Source organism: Myxine glutinosa, chromosome 1 (assembly GCF_964187855.1).
Source record: "Myxine glutinosa chromosome 1, kmMyxGlut1.1, whole genome shotgun sequence".
In the NCBI taxonomy this organism is placed as follows: Eukaryota; Metazoa; Chordata; class Myxini; order Myxiniformes; family Myxinidae; genus Myxine; species Myxine glutinosa.
The window spans coordinates 90,471,709-90,494,154 of NC_136261.1; the positions used below are offsets into that span (position 1 = coordinate 90,471,709).

A 22,446-nucleotide genomic window follows, 5' to 3' on the forward strand; every position below is an offset into this window, starting at 1 on the left:
CCACGTTTTGGGGCCTGACCCCTCTGCTGGGACCGGCCAGGTTGGCCAGAAAAAGATCTTGCTTGCGGACTACGGAGAGGTGGCCCCTTTTGCCCTACAGGTGGACCACCCATAGTTGGCCCCTGTGGGCCCCAAATAAAAAATGGACACGTTTTGTGCTTTTTATTGTTATTATTGCAAATAGGCAGCAAGCCACCAAGAACGACAGCATCTGGAAGAAACATCGGCCAGCAGAGCAGTAGCTGACAAGAGAGAAGACCATCAGTTTGTTTTATTGTGTGTGCAATGTAGCACTGGATGGTGCTTGATGGTGCTTATTGGTGCTTTGGTGCTTGCATGCTCGGGGATGCATGGCAATATCAATTCTGCATCCGCGGGCATGTAGAGATGGTGTATCGATGCAGTGCATGCTTTTCCTCCCTCCCACAGGGTTGTTTTTGTTTCCCCAAAACAAATGACAGGTCCTGGGTTGCGTTTTGTAAATAGTCAAAATAATGTCACTTGTAAATAACATGCCCCCCACCGTACATGTATAGTTTGCGAATTAATTCCGCAATTCGGTTAATTGTGGGTGCGAATCTGTTAGGCAGGATGCAACGTAGCAGGCGGGACATACTTAATTGTGTTTTAAAACTGTCGCACTCAAAGGCAAGGTTAATAGTAGAGGGGTATTACACCTGCGTGTCACATAAAGTTAAAGTTTTTTTTTGGCCCGAGACATGCTGTGAGGAATGAGGGTGCTGTGTTACGGTTTTTAGAACCTTCACATGTAAATTTTGTAGTAAATTCCCTTATAAATGACCCCTGTGTACATTTCCCCTTAATTGGCTGTTAATTAAAGATTGCACCTTAGTTAGTCCACGAGCCACACGTAGCGAACCATAGGACCTCTCAATAGTTATGTCATTAGTATGTGTTCCAGGTAAGGCTGTGTTTCCAAAAGTCGACTACGTTGCATCAATCAAATAAGATAGTTCCCCGTTCAATTTTCCCCAATCGTATCCCGCTCTTCAAGTGCAGTAGCGGTAAGGCAGCGTTCGCTGCCAGTACCAGTTGGGCTGTTTTCTTCGCCCCAAAACTCCATTGCCCACGAGGCCAGGATCGGAGAAGAAGGGGGGGGGGGGGGAGCCGCCAGAGCACGGGCGTGGCACCACCTCGTCATCAAAGGTGGAGCCAGAGAGCCCTTAACGACCAACCAGGGCTCGGTGGGCATGGCTTGATAGGGCGTGGCAAGAAACATCTAGAGAGTTCGAGAGGGTTCCAAGGGTGTGGCAAGAAACGTCTGGTAGGTTCGAGAGGGTTGCAAGGGCATGGATATAAAACCCTTGGCACGAGGCCCACACCAGAGAGACGCGGGAGGAGATTCAAGAACCAGAATAAGTGTTGGAGACGCATGAGAAAGGAGCGCTGGAGAGAGACGTGCTGACGATCGGGTTCCTGCTGAACAAAGAGCGAGGGCGTGCACGAGGGCAAACAACGGCGTGCCGCGATTCCCGAACCTCCCTGCCCACCAGTTCTGTGGACCGTCTGCCCTTCTCATCCTTCCCGCCATTCCTGCCTGAAAACCCCATTAGTGTACGTGAGTTTGTTCTGTTTGTCTTGTCCCTGGGTTTCGATCACTCGATCTCCATCACCCCCACCGGCATTCGACTGCTTTGGCCAGCCATGGTACGAATATAATTTGGATTTAACAACTAAATTTCGTTCGCTCGTAATTTTGAGTGCATGAAGTGTACTCCAGGTCCAATCCCACTCCTGACACCAAATATTGCGGTTTTGCGAAGCCCGTTCCCTTACCAAGGGGAGATTAAGCCCCTTGTTCTCCTTGGGTCTTCGAACAGCGAGACTGAGTCGCCACTTTCGGTCAGACGTGGGAAAGGGTCTGGGGACAATTTTCGCACGTACCTAAGTACCCACGCCGTGGCAGCAGCTACATTAACCAGTGTGGCAGCTACATTCAAATGTAAGGTGTGCACAGAGGGAGCTGCAGATGGAGGAAATGTTGAGTTGGATCTTGGAGACGGCGTGAAGCTGGAAGGTGTGAAAACATTTTGCTACCTCGGAGACATGCTGAATGGAGAAGGTGGATCAGACTCGGCAACAGTTGCTCGAGTGAGATGTGCATGGAAGAAGTTTCGGGAATGGAGTGGCGTGCTGATGATGAGGGGAATGTCGTTGAAGCTGAAGGGAAAGGTGTATGCTGCATGTGTGAGAAGTGTTATGATTTATGGGAGCGAGACATGGGTAATGAACGTAGAGCAGCAACGAAGGTTGGAAAGGGTGGAAATGCGAATGGTTCGACGGATGTGCGGAGTATCGTTGAGAGAGAGGAAGACAAATGATGAATTGCGAAAGATGATGGGAATAGAGCCTGTGATTGATGCTGTGAAGAGGAACAGGTTGAGATGGTTTGGTCATGTGTTGAGGAAGGATGAAAGTGACTGGTTGAGAAGAGTGATGGAAATGAATGTAGAAGGAAGTAGAAGACGGGGAAGACCGAGAAAGACTTGGCTAAAGATGGTGGAAGAAGAAATGCGGGCAAGGGGGTTAACAAGGAGAGATGCAGAAAATAGGGCAAAATGGAGAAGATTGTCATGGGGACCGCAAGGCTAACCCCCGCTCTAGCAGGGAAAATGGCCTTTTAAAATGCATGTTGTTGTTGTTGTTGAAGAGACGGGAGAAGCGGGAAATAAATCGCGGGAGAAAGAAATGGCATCCGCACAAAGTCTGCATTTGCACCGTGATGCCGTGCTGACTAAGGAAATTAAAAGTTTGCAGGTGCTGCCGGGGAAGGAGGACCCAGGGGTGAGTGGAAAACATGGCGCGAATGTGTTTGGCGCGAACGGGTTTTTGGCACGCTTGGGGCAGAGGCGAGACCCGGGCGTTCGCGGAAGGTCCATTGTGCGGTGTACGAGGGCGACTGGCACAAAGTGTGAGAGAGAGAGAGTGTGCGCCAGGGCATGCGATGATTGAGTGTGCGAAGGAGGAGTGCACACCCGAGAGTGTGGAAAAAGAGTGTGCGGTGACGGAGAGTGTAACGGAAAAGTGTGCACCGGAGTGTGCCGGAGAAGAGTGTTACGGAGTGTGTAATGGGAGAGTGTGTTACAGAGTGTGTGCAGGAGTGCACACCGGAGCATGTTGCAGAGTGTGTGCAGGAGTGCACACCCGGGGGTGTTACGGAGTGTGTAACGAGAGTGCGCACCTGGGGGTGTGGAAAAAGAGTGTGCGATGACCGAGTGTGTTACAGAGTGTGAAGGAGAATGCACACCGGACTGTGTGTGGGAAGTGTGTAACGGATTGTGTGGAAGGTACGAGTGTGCCTGGGTGGTGTGCACATGAGTGTGTAAGAGAAGGGTGTGCACAAGAGTGTGCAGTAACGGGATGTGTGAGAGGCGCGGCGACGCCTGGGTGTGCAAGTGCGGAGTGGGTCGCGAGTGGTGAGAACGCGGCTCAGGCATCGACACCGACCGGGGTAGCGTTTAGCGGGACGGATAGCAGACGCGAGCCCCCGGTGAGTTGTGTGCAGCAGGGACCGGCGGGGATGGGTGCCGTGTCGGTTTCACAAGGGCCGGCATGCACGATTCGTGCCGGCCCCCGCACTGTATGATTGGTGCGGTGCCGTGGCGGGAAAGGCAATCGGCGAGGTTCAAGGGGAGGTAGGAGATTTCGGAGCCGCGCACCTTGGCGGGTGCGGTGCTCCGACCGGGGCCGGTTGGATCATCGTGCGTGGGACCGCGAGGCCCCGCGCAGGGATGGAGCCCTGCACCTCGGCCCATCAATACCTCACCCTTTGGATCGTAAATGCCGGACGGACACCCCATACAGGCGACCAACCACCAGCATGGATCGCTCGGCCTGTCGAGGCCGAGCCATGACAAAGAACATCCACATGGAGAGGCTTGAGTGTAGTGGACTGATGAGAGTAGTGTACCCTACGTGGAGGAATGGTGGTGGCACCATTCCTCACATGGCCAGGGCCCATGAGCATTAGTTTCAGGGGATGGCAGTGATAGGCACATGGAGGTGCCAGCGATGGTTACCTCCAATGGTGCACCGAAGACGGGGATGATCCTCGTGTTACGTGGAAGATGGTTACCTCGTGCTCCCTGATCCGAGGGAGGGCTAGGAAAATGGTAGGGAATTAGCAGACTGCAGAGACAAGATTTAAGTAGTGACACTGTACACTAGCGGGGACGTAGAGAGATTAGCTGGATGATAAAGAAAAAGGGAGTGCATCGATTTAAGGGGACGACCGGGAAGCACGAGTTTTAGGGGAAAACCAGTCAGATAGATGATGTTGTGTGTGTGGAAAATAAAAGGAATTGTGTTGAGGTGTATGAAAAGTGGTGTGTGAGCACAAAAGGTGTGCGAGGAAAATGGTGTGCAAAATAAATGGTGTGTGAGAATATTTGGTGTGGAATGCTTGGTGTGGAATAAAAGGTGTGGAATGCATGGTGCGAAGGAGTGAATGGGGGGAGATGGAACCCATTCACGGACGCCCGGGGTGGGTAGTGTTAAGCCAGGTCGAGGGTATCGGCAAAATTTGTGAGGACATTGACACCTCTGATGCAGGTAGTAGAACGAAGTGTTTTGTTGGGTGCATGAGTATGTGGAATGGCTGGGTGTGTGGCTTAATTGGTGCGTATGGTTATTGGGGCACTCCGCCACTGGTAGTTTGTCGGCCAGGTGAGGCCGCAGGTAGGCTCTGGGAGCCGGTTAGGTTAGTTGTGAGTGGGGCCCGAGGATCCCAGGAGAGGACCCGGGTTGTCCGATGCCAAGGTGGGTACAGAGGGGGTAAGAGCCAGGAAGGGCCTTCCGCAGTTAGGGTAGTTGTGAGTTGTTGAGTGGGGCCCGAGGATCCAAGGGAAGGACCCGGGTTGTCCAATGCCAAGGTGGGCATCAAGGGGTAAAGTGCCAGGAGGGGCCTTCCCCGGTTAGGTAGTCGCAGGAGCAGGTAAGCTCTGGTGGCGACTTCAGTGGCGGAGGTGCGCAGGTAGGTAGACCTGCTAGTGGAACCACACGACCCAGCCCCGAAATTGTGGCGAGGGCACAGAGAGAAAATTTGCGGGAGTGAGACCCAAATTTCAGGGGCACCGCAGAGTGGGAAATGGGAATTCGGGTTCTTAGAACCACATAGTTTAAAGATGGCCGATTGGCAGGGTACGACCCCGGGTAGGTTAAAAGTAAATGTCAGTGGAGTAGTTAGGAAGAGAAATCCCTTCGCACCATCTACAGCCAGTCACCAAGGAGGACGAAGCTCCACACCGAGGCTCTGTGAACCGTTTGAGTTGCAAAGATGCACCATGACGTAATGTGACATTGTGTTTGTTCCGTTCCTTCCTTCCTGGGAGGGATTGGGAGACGAATTCGAAATTAGAGGGGGATATGGGAGACAAGACGTAGAGACGGATTGTAAATACAAGGGGGGCTAGGGTAGTGTAAGCCGACGGTAGGGAGTTCGGACGGATCGGGACGAGCCTGCTCTGCGCGCTCTTCCGCATCCCTCGCACTGCATTACCTTGTTTTCTGTGTGCCATTGCGTCTTTTCCGCTTTGCTTGTTGTGCCTTGTCTCTTCCCCCATCCCAGGACCATTTTGGAGGTGGAACTGTGCAGCACCATCGACCTGTGCAGCATCCTGCTGCACCTTGCTACGTCTGTGCAGCCGAACTGCGCAGCACTTTGCTGCCGTATGCTTTTGCTGTAACGTTGCTGCAGCTGTGCAGCACTTTGCTGCCACAAACCCTTTGCTGCACCTTACACACTATGGACAACAAGCTTTGTGGCCTTACAGCTCTGCTGTGCAGCACCTTGCTGCAGCATCACCTTGCATCTTCGGACCACTTGTTTTGAGTGGCGTTAATGCCACGCAGTTGGACCACATGGTTGGACCAGGCCCTGCCTGGCAAAGAAATAAAATAAAAGCATTTTTATAATGGTGTGCTCGGGATGAGAAGATGTGTAAGTTTAGATAGCCCTGAAGATTAAAAATTGCCTGTATGCCGGTCCGGGGGCTAGCCGGTTTAATATATGCACACAGAAGAAGCAAGAAGCAAGATGCAAGAAGCGAGCAGCAAGTGTTATGATTTATGAGTGTGTTGTGTTTTTGCTGTGCTTTCTCTCCCCTCCAATCCTCTCTTCCAAAAACGACAGGTCCTGGGTCATAGAATTGTAAATAAATTAAGTTTTGTGCTTGTAAATATAAAAATGCTGCCCACCGGCTACGTGTTTAGTTTGAAAAATTCCGGAATTTCGGTTAGTTGTGGGCGCAAATCTGATAAGTGGCTACTCAACGCAATAGGAGGGACATATCCAGTATTTTAAAACTGTCCCATACACGGGTTAGAGTAAATGTTAGGGGGAACCACACCTATAAGTCACATGTAAAAGTAAAAGTTAATTTTGCATGTCATTCTCTAACCGGTCGTTTCATTTGTTGGTTTCGACTCGGGGACGAGTCTGACGAGGGAGGGGTGTAGTGTTGCAGTTTTGTGTTTTTACAATAAAGGTTAATTTCCCCTCATAGTTTAGTTACACGACAACACGTAGCCTCGTTTAAGCTCAGTTATTTCATAGTAAATGTAAGCGTAGACCTTTCCTATGTTTAGCTCTGCGTTGAGTAGGACAATGAGAGTTAGGTCCTTTATGGTGCTTATGATGCCTCGATGCTTTGGGTTTTGGCGCAAAATACCACGAGGCCGACCTGAACAAGTCGATCAAGGCCGAAGGAAGGCGGGGCAGGAGGAGTGGGAGTGACCGGTAAGCACGATCCGCCAATCAGGGCTCGAGGGGAGTGACTTACCACTGCGGCAAAAGGCGGGGTTTGGAACATTCGATGCGGGCTAGGGCGGGGGCAATATAACCCTGTGCCCGGAGCCCCCACCTCAGTTATGAGGGGAGACGCGCCACGTTATGAGAAGGGAGGCAGACGAGTTATGAGAAGGGAGGCAGACAAGTTATGAGAAGGGAGGCAGACGGGTTATGAGAAGGGATGGGCTGTATTCGGTCCTCTGTTGAGTTACGAGTTATGAGTGGAGTTGAGCTGGAGTCAGATCCCCGAGGAGTGCAGACGAGTTGCGCCGTGTCAGTTACGAGAGTGAAAGCGTGCAGTTGTATTAATCGCGCTGTGAAAGACAGCCGTGCTGGGCCACAGACGCGTGTATTTTCCCGCCTGCCTGCCTTTGCTGAGATACGCGCCGCGAGGATTTTCCCGCCTGCCTGCCTGTCTTCGCCGGGGATACGTGCTGTGACCGCCAGAGGGCCACGCCGGGTGAGGTGTTCCTGGACGACCAAAGCCGGCACGTTCGGCGCATGAATATTCTTCTTTCATCTCCCTGTGTGTTTAAGTGGGCCCATTGTTTGGAGAATAAGTAAGGCTGTTTACGACTGCCCTGTGTCTCTGCTTCTTCTACCATTGTACATTGTGTAAATAACAATTAAATCTGTTATTCCTTTGATTCGACGGCTTTTTTCTCTCCATCATTGACTTAGCATGGTACGAATTATATCGCTCTGATCTGGTTCCAATAGCAAGGTAATAGCACGGACCATGTAGTACGCCATCCGCTAGGGTGTACTCAATTACGCGTGGTTCGTGCGAGACTCGATCCCCGCTTCCGTGGCGGCGTGGGTACTTAGGTACGTGCGAAAATAATTGTCCCCAGACCCTTTCCCACGTCTGACCGAAAGTGGCGACTCAGTCTCGCGGTTCGAAGACCCAAGGAGAACAAGAGGCTTAATCTCCCCTTGGTAAGGGAACGGGCTTCGCAAAACCGCAACAATATATATATATATATATATATATATATATATATATATATATATATATATATACAGTGGAACCTTGACTTACGAGTGCCCCAACTTACGAGTTTTTCAAGATACGAGCCGTCGCTCGGGCGGTTTATTGCTTTGAGATGCGAGCCGAGATCCGAGTTACGAGCTTTCGCCACCCGGTCACGTGGTTATCTTGCCGTGCACGTACAGTACGTATCTCTGTCGTATAGCGCTGCATTTTTTTTCTTCGCATTTTGGTTATTTCGAGTTCACGCCGCCAGGTGGGTTCTGGTCACGTGGTTATCTTGCCGTGCACGTACAGTACGTATCTCTGTCGTATAGCGCTGCATTTTTTTTTTCGCATTTTGGTTATTTCGAGTTCACGCCGCCAGGTGGGTTCTGGTCACGTGGTTATCTTGCCGTGCACGTACAGTACGTATCTCTGTCGTATAGCGCTGCATTTTTTTTTTCGCATTTTGGTTATTTCGAGTTCACGCCGCCAGGTGGGTTCTGGTCACGTGGTTATCTTGCCGTGCAAGTACAGTACGTATCTCTGTCGTACAGCGCTGCATTTTTATTTTTCGCATTTTGGTTATTTCGGAAAATTTCTTAGTTTTAACCATGGGGCCTAAGAAAGTGAGTGGCAAGTGCAGTGCTGAGAAGAAGAAGAGGATGATGTGCTTGGATATAAAACACGCAATCGTCGAAAAACATGAGCGAGGTGTCGAGGAGGACGTATATAACGGCAGAGGAGAAGAGCATGCCAGGCCACAACTTGTTCAGAATGCCGGCGATAGCTCGCCTTCTCTTTGTGGAAAACACGGTGAGATCCTTAACATCCAACAACTAATGGGACGCAAACGGGGCGCCCAGTTTAGCGGTACACACATTGATGAATCACCCTGTCTGTGATTCACCCATGACAGGTTATAGCTGGGTCGGGATTCAAACCCAGGCTGGACAGTTTAGACTTTAGAGTCAAGTGTGCGTACCTCCAGTCCAGGCCATCCTGCCAACTTGTATGCTGCATACAGGTGAAATAAAAGCGCGAGATATTTTTATATATACTGTATATTTAAAAAAAAATTGGTGTGGTTTTTGGCGGGCTGGAACGGATTAATAGCATTTCAATGCATTTCAATGGGGAAATTTGATTTGAGATACGAGCAATTTGAGTTACGAGCTCGGTCACGGAACGAATTAAACTCGTAAGTCAAGGTTCCACTGTATATATATATATATATATATATATATATATATATATATATATATATATATATATATATATATTGTTGCGGATCTCGAGCCCGTCGACGTACAGAGGTAGGTTAAACCCTTTTCCCCCTCGGGCCTTCGAGTCCACGAGGCCGCGACCCACTTTACACTCGTGGGGCGGATTGCGGAGCAATTCCAGCCGCCACCCCCGTAGCGAGCGTGCGGAAGGGTATCCGGTTGAATCCCCAAGTACCTTCTATACACACGCTGCCACGAGAACGGGGACTGGACCTCGCACGGGTCAAGCTAGTCTGATACGCCTGAGCGGTTTGCGTGTCACGTGACTCGTGCCGTTAATTCTTATTGAACCCGATTGAGCAGTTTTATTCGTACAGTGCGAAGCCAATGGTGGGAAATGACGTTAACGGCCAAATGGATGCGAAAGAACACAGGTTTATTATAATGTACAAATGGTCAGGGCAAAGCGACACAGAGCAGAATCTTATCGTCCTTAATTAATCCCCAGACAAGGGCCCACTCACACACGTGGGGAAAAGGATGAAGAAGGACGACACGCTCCAAGCGCGGTCGTTGGCGCCGTTCGCCCCGGTCAGCTCGTTCGGCGTGCCCCTGGGATGTTCGCGGCATGTGCAGGGAGCTCACGCAAGGAGATCGTTGGCGTCTGTGGCCCCGGGAGAGATCGTCCTCGCAAGCGCTATTAACAGGCAGCAGAGCGCAGGACAGGGAGAGTTCGTGCACAGAGAGCCTCGATCACAGAGAGAGTTCCAACCACACCTCTTCGTTCGGGGGGCCCGGGGCAGGGTTTCATAGCCCCTCCTCAGAGTCCCATTAGAATGTTCCATGCCCCTCCCTTGGCTGCCGTTGTTAGCCACTCCCCTGAGCTTCCATTGGCTGCTTGCCGCTCACTCCCCTTCAGCTCCTCCCTCGGGCCTCTCAGACTTGTTCTGGGCGAAGCACATGGCATTCCAGCCCAAGGAACAACGAAGCCTGCACTTACTCGCCTGCTCCAACGCATACTAACACAGGAAAGGAGACTATGCTTACATTTAATAGGAAATAACTGAACTAAGCGAGGCCACATGTTGTGGTGCAACTAACTAAGAGGGGGGGTTACCTTTATTCCCAAAACTGCAACAATATATATATATATATATATATATATATATATATATATATATATATATATATATATATATATATATATATATATATATATATATATATATATATATATATATATATATATATATATATATATATATATATATATATACAGTGAAACCTTGACTTACGAGTTTAATTCGTTCTGTGACCGAGCTCGTAACTCAATTTGCTTGTTTCTCAAATTAAATTTCCCCATTAAAATGCATTGAAATGCTATTAATCCGTTCCAGCCCGCCAAAAACCATACCAATTTTTTTTTAAATATGCAGTATATATAAAAATATCTCGCACTTTATATTTCACCTGTATGCAGCATACAAGTTGGCAGGATGGCCTGGACTGGAGGTACGCACACTTGACTCTAAACTGTCCAGCCTGGGTTTGAATCCAGACCCAGCTATAACCTGTCATGTCGGTGTTTCACAGGCAGGGTGAATCATCAATGTGTGTACCGCTAAACTGGGCGCCCCGTTTGCGTCCCATTAGTTGTTCGATGTTAAGGATCTCACCGTGTCTTCCACAAAGAGAAGGCGAGCTATCGCCGGCACTCTGAACAAGTTGTGGCCTGGCATGCTCTTCTCCTCTGCCGTTATATACGTCCTCCTCGGCATCTTTTTCCAGAAGAGCCCTGTCTCGTCACAGTTGAAGATTTGCTGGGGGATGTATCGTTCGGCTTCTATCAGTTCGGCAAAAGTTATAATAAAATCTTCAGCTGCCTTCACATCTGCCTCACCAAGTCGACAACACGCACACCTCGCTCATGTTTTTCGACGATTGCGTGTTTTATATCCAAGCACATCATCCTCTTCTTCTTCTCAGTACTGCCCTTGGCACTCAATTACTTAGGACCCATGGTTAAAACTAAGAAATTTTCCAAAATAACCAAAATGCGAAAACAAAGCAGCAGCTATATACGGCAGATATGCTTGCACGGCAAGATAACCACGTGACCGGAACCCACCTGGTGGCGGGTGGCGTAAGCTCGTAACTCAGATCTCGGCTCGCATCTCAAAGCAATAAACCGCCCGAGCGACGGCTCGTATCTCGGAAAACTCGTAAGTTGGTTGCACTCGTAAGTCAAGGTTTCACTGTATATATATATATATACAGATATATATATATATATATATATATATATATATATATATATATATATATATATATATATATATATATATATATGTACGATTTGTATGATTTGGATTTGTGGAGATTTGTGGAGATTTGAATCAACGTGGTGGCTGAAACATCTTTGTAGGGAGAGGGATAAGTGGTTATGTTTACTTCCTGAGAGTGGTTTCATTGAAATCCGATGTCAAGTTAACAAAGGATTCCTGGTGGATCCTGCTCCGTGCAGGGATAACCAACGTCACGCGTTGCCATTTGCAGTTTTGAAATGTGTGTCCCATGTACCCATAAAAAAAAATTGGATCACAAACATTCCCGGGAGTTACCCGAATCCACCGTAGTTAGATTTATTGAAATCCGTTAATCCCTTCTCAAGTTATAGCATGACAAACAAACAGACAGACAGACAGCCAGACAGACAGACAGACATACATTATCATAACCTTCGTCCACCTTCTGTGGCAGAGATAACAATAACACAGCCATCACAACAACCATGATAACAACAAAAAACCTTGATCACAACAACCATAACAACAACAACAACTATGTGTTATAAAAGAAACATTGTCACGCGTTTCGCTTCATTTCACGCCACATTGAGATTCATAGATGGACATGCAACAGGTTTGTGAAGTACAGCATGCTGCCTTTTGATTAAACTAGGGCATGCCCGTACTATATATATATCTAAAATTATATCCCCCCCCTCTATTTACATGAAATGGTTTGGTCCATTCGCAAAGCCAAAGCGAACGGCTTGCGAGTACGGTGACAATCCCCCCCTCTATTTACATGAAATGGTTTGGTCCAAAGCGAACGGCTTGCGAGTACGGTGACAATCCCCCCCCCCTCTATTTACATGCAATGGTTTGGTCCAAAGCGAACGGCTTGCGGAGTTTGGTAAAGAAATCGCCATAGCTCGGTAACTACTTCTCCGATTAATATGAAACCTTGAAAAGGCACATCCTCGGGTCCCCAGCAATATACCTGGCAAGTTTCAAGTATATCGGACCGGTAGTTGTCGAGAAACAGCGGTCGCATACACACACACAGACACACACACACACAGAGATTACTGGAATTATAGATAGATGAATCGGCGAAGTGACGGGTGGGCACACCTTGTTTTCCTAAGATGGTTACATTTCCATTATGCACAGCTGTAGTTTTCATTGGAATATTAACTCCATTTGATAATTATCATTTTGCAATACTATCGCAGAAAGATTCCCAATGAGCGAGGGTGCATGCGAAGTGTAAGGCAGTGCAAAGAAGTACTTACGAAAACTGCAAGATGAACTTGCATCCTTTTGTGCTGTAATAGTTGAACTAGCATCATTCTGGATGTCAACAGAGCTTTCTTGCTTCTGTTGCTGCTGTTGCTCCTGTTGCTGCTCCTGCTGCTGCTCCTGATGCTGCTCCTGATGGTGCTGCTCCTGTTTGTGTTGGTGCTGTTGGTGCTCCTGTTGCTGCCGTTGGTGCTCCTGTTGCTGCCGTTGGTGCTCCTGTTGCTGCCGTTGGTGCTCCTCTTGCTGCCGTTGGTGCTCCTGTTGCTGCCGTTGCTGCTGTTGGTGCTCCTGTTGCTGCTGTTGGTGCTCCTGTTGCTGCTGTTGGTGCTCCTGTTGCAGCTGTTGGTGCTCCTGTTGCTGCTGTTGGTGCTCCTGTTGCAGCTGTTGGTGCTCCTGTTGCAGCTGTTGGTGCTCCTGTTGCAGCTGTTGGTGCTCTTGTTGCAGCTGTTGGTGATCCTGTTGCTGCTGTTGATGCTCCTGTTGCTGCTGTTGATGCTCCTGTTGCTGCTGTTGATGCTCCTGTTGCTCCTGTTGCTGCTCCTGTTGCTGCTCCTGTTGCTGCTGTTGGTGCTGCTGTTGGTGCTCCTGTTGCTGCTGTTGGTGCTCCTGTTGCTGCTGTTGGTTCTCCTGTTGCTGCTGTTGGTTCTCCTGTTGCTGCTGTTGGTTCTCCTGTTGCTGCTGTTGGTGCTCCTGTTGATGCTGTTGGTGCTCCAGTTGCTGCTGTTGGTGCTCCAGTTGCTGCTGTTGGTGCTCCAGTTGCTGCTGTTGGTGCTCCAGTTGCTGCTGTTGGTGCTCCAGTTGCTGATGTTGGTGCTCCTGTTGCTCCTGTTGCTGCTGTTGGTGCTCCTGTTGCTGCTGTTGCTGCTGTTGGTGCTCCTGTTGCTCCTGTTGGTGCTCCAGTTGCTGCTGTTGGTGCTCCAGTTGCTGCTGTTCGTGCTCCTGTTGCTGCTCCTGTTGCTGCTGTTGGTGCTCCATTTGCTGCTGTTGGTGCTCCAGTTGCTGCTGTTGGTGCTCCTGTTGCTCCTGTTGGTTCTCCTGTTGCTGCTGTTGGTGCTCCAGTTGCTGATGTTGGTGCTCCTGTTGCTCCTGTTGCTGCTGTTGGTGCTCCTGTTGCTGCTGTTGCTGCTGTTGGTGCTCCTGTTGCTCCTGTTGGTGCTCCAGTTGCTGCTGTTGGTGCTCCAGTTGCTGCTGTTCGTGCTCCTGTTGCTGCTCCATTTGCTGCTGTTGGTGCTCCAGTTGCTGCTGTTGGTGCTCCTGTTGCTCCTGTTGGTTGTCCTGTTGCTGCTGTTGGTGCTCCTGTTGCTGCTGTTGGTGCTCCTGTTGCTGCTGTTGTTGCTCCTGTTGCTGCTGTTGGTGCTCCTGTTGGTGCTGCTGTTGGTGCTCCTGTTGCTGCTGTTGGTGCTCCTGTTGCTGCTGTTGGTGCTCCTGTTGCTCCATGTACGAATCGGCCAACTCAGAGCCTGGGTTCAAATCCTCAGACTCAGACATAGCTTCCCTTTCTCTTCCAGGGCTGAGAGGTAAGCATGGAGATGGTTATTAAAAATTAAACGTTAAGCTGGATGAGCAAAAAGGTTCATCAAAGAATTGCTTCAGCTTCTGGTTATGGACGAGCATGGGGACGGGGCTGCAGGGGACAACTTTTAGAATACATGTTTATACAGTATAGAAAGTCTCCACCCCCTTTCAAATTTTTCACCTTTTGTTGCCTTATAGCCTGAAATTAATTTGCATTAAATCAGACTTTTTGCACCTTTATTTACATATTGTAACCCACAACTTCCAAGTGAAAAACAAATTCTACAAATTTCAGAAAATTAATTTAAAATACAAAACTAGAATATCTTGGTTGGATGAGTTTCCTGACAATTCTCACACTCTAACTGTATCTCTCTGAAAAGACCGTCTGGAAAATCCTCTCATCTACTTTCTCAACAATCCTCTCGAAGAAGTTGTCACTCAAACTTTTGGGTCTCACCGTCTGCCATGATCTTTCCTGGAAAAAACACATTTCCAAGCTGGCCTCTCAGGTCAGTCACCGACAGGGCATCCTCCATCATGTGAAGTCCTTCCTTGACACAACTGAGCTCCCTCCTCACCACATACAAAGCTTTCATCTGAAGTTTGATGGAATACTGGTCTCCCGTCTGGGGTGGTGCTCCTGCCTCACACCGAGCTCAGCTTCATGTAGTAAAAACCAAGGCTTTTAGGATCATTTTAGGATCAACCAAGGCTCCCGTGATGAAGCAGATTCTGAAAACCTTTCTCTCTCTCACCACAGGCAGGACTCCTCTTCGGCCGAGCTCCCCTTGCTCTGTCCCCCAAATCTTCCTTCAGATCGAACAAGATCTGCCAGCTACCCTCTTCTGGTGAAACTGCCAAAATCAAGACTCACTGTTCACCTTCACTCTTTCATTCCTCTTTTCTCCCACCTCTGCAACAAACTCCCACATTCTCTTCAATCCCACTCCATCCCTCCAAGTCTTCAAAACAACTGTTCACCACCATCTCATATCTACCCCCATCAAAAACCTTGATCTTTTCTACCCCCATTATTCCACCCCAAACCCACCTCCTTCAAATTCCCTGTTTTCTTTCCTGAAAGTCCTTGTAGTGTCCATCTTCTTTATCCCGTGTATTTTATCCTTATCTTTATCCCTTGTAGTGTCCATCCCCAGCCCTCTTTCTTCCACAGATCTGCTGATGTCCCTGCTCCCTGCTGCTGATGTGCTTCCCTCTATGTCCCCCTCCCTTTATTATATGTTGTACGTGTTAGCTCTTGAACGAGCCTCGAATAAGTATACCAAAAAAACAAAAACATTTTTATTATTATTATTTTATTATACAGAATTATGGCTCGTGAAAGAGCTAACATTTATTTCACAAACAAATCAAACAGACAAACAAAATATATAAAAAGAGGGAGCGGAAGACAAGATGGGGAGAGAAGGGGAAGCACACAAACAACATTTGAGAGCAAGGAGATGTGTGGGAGGGAGAGGGCTTGGGGGGAGGAGGCGTGGGAAGGTGGGGTGGGGGGAGGGGGCAGAAGTATAAAACACAAGGACACCAAGGACTTCCAGGACAGAAGTTGGTATTTCAAAAAAGTGGATTTGGGGTGAAATTAGCGGGGGTAGAAAAGATCAAGGTTTTGGATGGGGGAAGATAAGACATGGTGGTGAACAGCTGTTTTAAAGACCTGGAGGGTGGAGTGGGATTGAAGAGAGTGAGGGGGGTTGTTCCAGAGGCAGGAGAAAAGAGGAATGAAGGAGTGAAGGTGAGCAGAGAGTCTTGATTTTGGCAGTTTAACCATAAGAGGGTTGAAGGCAGATCTTGTGCGACCTGTAGGAATATTTGGGGGACAGAGCCCAGAGAGAGCTGGGGGGGGGGGGGCAAGGCCAGAGAGGAGGCAGTAGAAGACGGAAAGACCACCAACCTCCCTGCGGTGAGTGAGTGAAAGGCCCTTGGAGTTAGCTTCATCGCAGGAGATTCCAATGATTCTGAACGCTTTGGTTTCAACAGCGTGAAGACGAGCTAGGTGTGAGGCAGGAGCACCAGCCCAGAGGGGAGAGCAGTATTCCATTGAGCTGTGGATGAAAGCCTTGTATGTGGTGAGGAGCTCAGGTGTGCCAAGGAAGGACTTCGCACGACGGAGGATGCCCAGTCGGCGACTGGCTTTGGAGGCCAGATCTGAAATGTGGTTTTCCCAGGAAAGATCATGGCAGATAGTGAGACCCAAAAGCTAGTGACAGAACTTCTTGGAGAGGATTATTCAGAAAGTGGATGGGAGGGTTGTCCAGTCGGTCTTTTCGGAGAGACATCGTAAGAGTGTGAGATTTGTCAGGATTGAAAGACATGTTCCACTTGTTTGCCGAGTCTGTGATTTTGTCCAGGTCTGCACAGAGTGAGGAGGCTGCAGACTGCCGATCTGAGGCATGAGGCATGGAGCAACAGAGAGTAGAGTCATCAGCAAAGAGATAGAAAGGATTTTCAAGAGTCAGAGAGATCATTGATGAAGACCAGAAAAAGCACAGGGCCCAGAACACTGCCTTGGGGAACTCCAGCCTGAACAGGAAGAGGAGATGAGAGAAACCCCTTTCAGGGCCACACGTTGACTACGACTAGAGAGGAAGTCCGCCAGCCATGCGTGGAGATTTCCATGGATACCAAAGGAGGAGAGTTTGGTGAGCAGAGCGGGGTGCCAGACCGTATCGAAGGCACGTGATATGTCAAGGCAGACAGCTCTAATTTCCTGTTTGGCATTGAGGACCTCCATCCATTGTTGAGAAAGCAGGAGCAGCATGTCCAGAGTAGAGTGACCAGGTCTGAAACCAAATTGATGATCAGAGATCAAGCCATTGGAGAAGAGGAAAGATTTCATATCCGAAGCAATGATGGATTCCATGACTTTGCTGATAATTGGGAGAAGGCTGATTGGGCTGTAGTTGCTAGGATCTGTTTGTGCACCTTTTTTGTGCAAAGCGGTGATGTTGGCTGATTTCCAAGCAGATGGCAGATGACCTTGAGCAAAAGAGAGGGTAAAGATAACAGAGAGAGGGAGTGAAAGAGCGGAAGAACAGGATTTTAGGACCCGTGGGCTGATGCCGTCAGATCCAGTTGCAGAATCAGAGTCAAGGGTTGACAGAAACTTTTCCACCTTGTCAGGAGGAAAGGACACAGAGTCCAGGAGCAGCTGGGTACGACTGGGTACAGTGGGTACAGTACTGGGTACAGTGACTGGGTACAGTGAGAGGGATGGGTTTGGGACACAAGATTTAGAGGCAAACACAGAGTTGAGGCATTCAGCTTTTTCATGTGCGGAGTCAGCCGTGTCGCCGTTTGAGGTGAGGGAGGGGATGGAGGGGGAACAAACACCAGAAACAGATTTGACCAGACACCACCAGGATTTGGAAGAGGGAGACAGATAAGAGAGTTCGGTCTTGAGAACGGAGAGATATTGTTTTCTGGCTCTCCTGAGGGTGGACACACACTTGTTTCGGGCTTTGTGAAAGGAAATGAGATTTCTTCCTTTGGATTTGCTTTCCAGGAGACGAAAGCAAGTTGTTTCTGGGCAACAGCCTCACCACAAGATTCCGTGTACCATAGACGGGAGGGAGGGTATGACAACTGAAGACGAGATGGGATAAATCTGTGCATGAGAGAGAGCAATTTACTTTGGAAGAATTCCCATGGTGAGTTGATGTCAGAGGCGGTAGAGATGGGAGACCAGTCCAGATGATTGATGGCTGCTTGAAGACCGTGCCAGTTGGTCTGAGTGACATGCCAGCCTCGTCGCCGCTGAGGAGGCTCTCTGAGAATGGTCAGAGAGATGTCCACTTTAACAAGCACATGATCAGATGAGCCAATTGGAGCAGATGAAGAGCAGCAGACATTTTCAGGGAAGTTAGTCATAACCTAACCAGGAAGGTATATAACATAGTCATAACCAGGAAGTTAGTCATCTTCCCGAAGAGAAGATGCTCCGTTGACTGAGATCCGGGTCGGGAAATTGACAGATTGTGTCAGTCCCAGTGAGTCGCAGAAGTCCATTGCTGAAGAGCCATGGCTGGTGAGAGGGGTACCCACACCCAGCCAACTGGCATGGTGACAATTGAAATCACCACATATGAGAAAGAGAGAGTTGGGATGGGTAGACAGAAGTTGGTCCGTATTATCAGACAGCGAGATGTAGATGGAGTCATCACTGTTTGGTGGACTGTACAACACACATATGAACAAAAGGTGGGAGCGAAGGGGAAGCCGCAGCCAAAGGTATTCCTGGGGGTGAGGTGGAGAGAGGGCAGTGCAGGGCGAGTGAGGAAGAGAGTTTATTTTATAAAGATAGCAACCCCACCTCCAGGACGAGGCTCGGGTCTATCATACCAGAGGAGGGAGTAACCTGGGAGAGATACCAAGGAATCAGAGACATCATGAAGGAGGAAAGTTTCTGTTAAGCAGATCACGTCTGGTTTGTCAGAAGCAACCGGTATGGAGAGATCAGTCAAGTTTGAGCGAAGGCCCCGGATGTTTGAGGTCCATACCGTTAATGAAGAGGAAGGGGGAGCATCGGATACAGAACAGGGGGGGGGGGGAGGGGTAGGATAAGATGTGGAAGAGGAGGAAGTGGTAGGGAGAGCTGTTGAAGGTGTGTCAGAGATTTCAGAATAGCTTGGAGAAAGGGAAGAATGGGGTGGACAAAAGGTTTGATGGTGATTGGGTGAGGCACAGTGAGGTGTTATTTGAGGAGGGGGAAGAGCGAGGCAAAAGGTTGGGGGAGATGAAGGTGAAAGTTGGAAGGGGGAAGAAGCGGGGAGGACGCTTTGAGGAGGAGGGCTGAGAGGGGAGTCTAGGAGGGGAGGAGCGAGGGAGAGTCTCGGAGGGGAGCAGTGTGGGGGAGTTTAGGAGGGAAGGGGCAAGGGGGGAGATTTGAAAGGGATGGGTGATGGGGAAGATTTGGAGGAGGGGCAAGATACAGAAGGGGATATCAAGAAGATACAGGAGGGGCAAGGGGGAAGATTTGAAAGAGATGGGTGATGGGGAAGATTTGGAGGGGAGGGGCAAGGGGGTAGATTTGGAGGGGAGGGGCAAGGGGGAAGATTTGAAAGGGATGCGTGATGGGGAAGATTTGGAGGGGAGGGGCAAGGGGGAATATTTGAAAGATGGGTGATGGGGAAGATTTGGAGGGGAGGGGTGATGGGGAAGTTTTGGAGGGGAGGGGTGATGGGGAAGTTTTGGAGGGAAGGGGTGATGGGGAAGATTTGGAGGGGAGGGGTGAGATTGGATTTTGAAAAGTGTACGATTAATGGGAAACGACATTTATTGCAAAATGAGTTTCTTGTGACCTTGAGTCAAAAATACGTTTGAGGACGCTGAAGATGGGGTGGAGTGCAGGAGAGTTTCGGGAATGTAGAAAAGAGGAACTGTAAGAGATGGAATTTTTTTTTGGAATGAATAGATTTGGTGAGCAAGTCGAAAGCATCCTTTTATAGAAGAAGAAGAAAAAGGTGTTATAATATACGACAGAATACAGTTCTTCAGGGGAAAGTTTAAACATTTTTAAATTGAGCAGTGAAAATTATCTGGGGAAATGGAAAATGGAAATGGGGGTGAAACACGTGATCAAAGAACGAACGAACAAATAAGAACAACGAATAAGCGAATAAGAACAGAGAAGGAAATTTTTTTTTTTTTTTGAGTTGAGATTTTAAACAAGGAAGTATGGGGGAAAGACTGGGACAAAAACAGAGAACGAAAGTAATTTCAGCGCAATCGACGGACCGCTGAGAGAAAAACAAAGCCTCAAAGTCGGACACGGTAGCCTACGAGGCCTCAAAATACGCGACACGAATTAACCGACGATTTAGTATACATGTATGAAAAATTAACACCGAGAATCTTACTAAAGACACACGATAGGTACACACACTGAAAGATAGATACAGTTTCGACAAAAACACAATTGTGAAAAATTACTTAACTTCGAAAGCGTGAGCGCATGGACAGCTTCGAAAAGACGTGACCTCCCGCCTCTATTATTATTATTAATAATAATAATAATTAATAATAATAATAACAATAATAATAATAATAAATAAATAACAGAACACATTTGGCTGTCAAAAGACAAGCAAAGGAATGAGGGGGAGCAAACATGATTTTATGTACAACAGGAACTATTCCTCTCTCACCACTACCCCACCCGCCCTCTCCCCCTCCACCCCCACAATTCACATTCACACAACCAGATTCACACAATGAAGATATCAGACGAGGACTTTTGGCAGGCACAAGTTGGTCTTGGGATGGTGTCGTGCAAGTTGGCATGGCACAAGGCAAAATAATGGTGACAAGGGGCTGGCGAGAAAGGGTGATGTCTACAAATCACCCTTTATGCACTTTGACTTGTGCCATGCCCAAGACCATGTGTGTGTGTGTGTGTGTGTGTGTGTGTGTGTGTGTGTGTGTGTGTGTGTGTGTGTGTGTGTGTGTGTGTGTGTGTGTGTGTGTGTGTGTGTGTGTATATTGTTGCGGTTTTGAGAACCCCTCACTTTGTAAATACTTGTAAATAATATTCCATCATTTAAAAGGGTTAAAGGTTGCACCCATAGTTAGGCCACAGCAACACGTAGGACACTATAGGAATTTCAGTTATTTCCTTAGTATGTGTTTCAGATAAGGCTGTGTTCCCAATAGTTGAATCTGCGTTGCATTAATCAAATAAGATAGGTCCCAATCCATTCTGGCCATTGTGCCAACCTCTCTCTCCCAATTCTGTTACGCGCCTCTGCCAGCCACAGCCGCCTCAGCGTTCGCTCAGGAAACGCCATTACGCATGCGGTCAAGCTTGGAGAGGAAGGGGGCGGAGCACCAAGAATGAGGCGTGGCCCTGTCAACGAGCCGTCAAGGGCGGAGCCGGTGAGCCCTTGCGAACCAACCAGGGCTGAGGTGAGCTCACTGGCGGGCGTGGCTCTATGAAGCGCGGATTGATCTATAAGCGCACTATATAAGCGCACGCGCCAAGCCCTATCACGGACTGCGCCGGGGGATGCTGATCGTAAAGGACTGCGCAGACATCGGGCGAGCGAACACATTGTTTCGGAACTGACTGCGCGAGGGAACTCCATTGTTAACGGACTGATCCAGGAGCGCTCCATTTGATACGAACTGCCTGTTTGATATGGACATTGATTGATCGGGAGAGAGAGAGCGTTTGGCACGCTATACGTACGCAGCATTCCAGCCCCTCGCATATGTAAGGTCCGGTCGCGAGCCAACGACACGCTAAGCTGCCTGCCGTTTTTTGCCCGCGGACCCGGAGCCTGGACGGGGTCGACCTGCCTGGACCCATCTGCCTGGACCTTCCTCCCCTACCAGCTACCATCCCGTGTGAGTGTGTATGTTTGTCCGGGGTTGTTAGTAAGACTGTATATATAAGCTTGCCCTGTATCCTTTTGTTTCTTCTTCTTCTTGTACATGCTTTCGTTTCCTCTTCTTTTGCTTGTAAATAATTAATAAACCCACTCTTTGTTCTTCCCTTACTCTAGTTTCCTCTTATTCGATCGCCTCCGTCCTTTCTCTCAATTGAGTACCTGTGGCACGATTTGGAAACCGCTCAGGATCGGGTTTAGTCATTTGTTAACGGCTCGGATCACGGATTGCTAACCGCTCGGCAATATTCCATCTTATCCGTGGTTCGAGCGGGAGTTATTTCCCTGCTCGTGGTCGGGGTTAGTAAGTAGGTATTTGGGACTTCATTGACCAATCACCCTAGCTGATTCCCACCGGGAGGAGCGTCATAATTTCCAGGATTGGGGGACGGCCCGCTTAAAAGACAAGGGGATTTACACCCCCCTTGATAGGGGGAGCGCCGACCCCCGAATCCGCAACAATTGGTGTCTGGGAGTGGGATTGGACCCGAACCAAATTTGTTAACATCTGAAAAAATTTGGTCAAAATTTTGAGCGGCCGAAATTTTTAGTATTAAAAACCAAATTAAAATCTTGCCATGGATAATCAAGGCGATCGGATGCCGGTGGGGGAGGTAGAGGAAGGGTTAGAGTAAACCCAGGACCCCAGGGAGGAAGTGGGAGTAATGGAGGAGGAAAGCGAAGAAGGTGCGGTAGTGGGGGTTGCAGGCGCACAAAATGGCGGCGCTTTGCACATGGCGACGAGGGCTGCGCCCGCTGCGCAAGTGGGAGGGATGGATCTGCAGGACCTCATGGCACAGCTACAGGCGGTCATACAAATGGAGATGGCAAAGAATAGTAAACAGATGGAAAATAAAATGGATGCTCAGAGTAATAAACTTGGGGAGCAAATGGGAAACCAAATTGAGGGAATAATAATAATAATAAT

The 22,446-nt window shown here is 48.8% G+C and overlaps 1 protein-coding gene across 3 annotated transcripts in view; it reads right to left on the reverse strand.

The window, feature by feature from the left end:
• Positions 1-22,446, reverse strand: part of LOC137426087 (uncharacterized) — a 185,108-nt gene that overhangs the window by 63,091 nt on the left and 99,571 nt on the right. For 2 of the 3 annotated variants that reach the window (XM_078774541.1, XM_078774533.1), the window contains exon 3: positions 12,588-14,104. In XM_078774541.1, the coding sequence (XP_078630667.1) occupies positions 12,588-14,082 (1,495 nt within the window). In that variant the 5' untranslated portion in view covers positions 14,083-14,104. The remainder of the gene's footprint in view (positions 1-12,587; positions 14,105-22,446) is intronic. The other variant, XM_078774562.1, reaches the window with a different exon arrangement.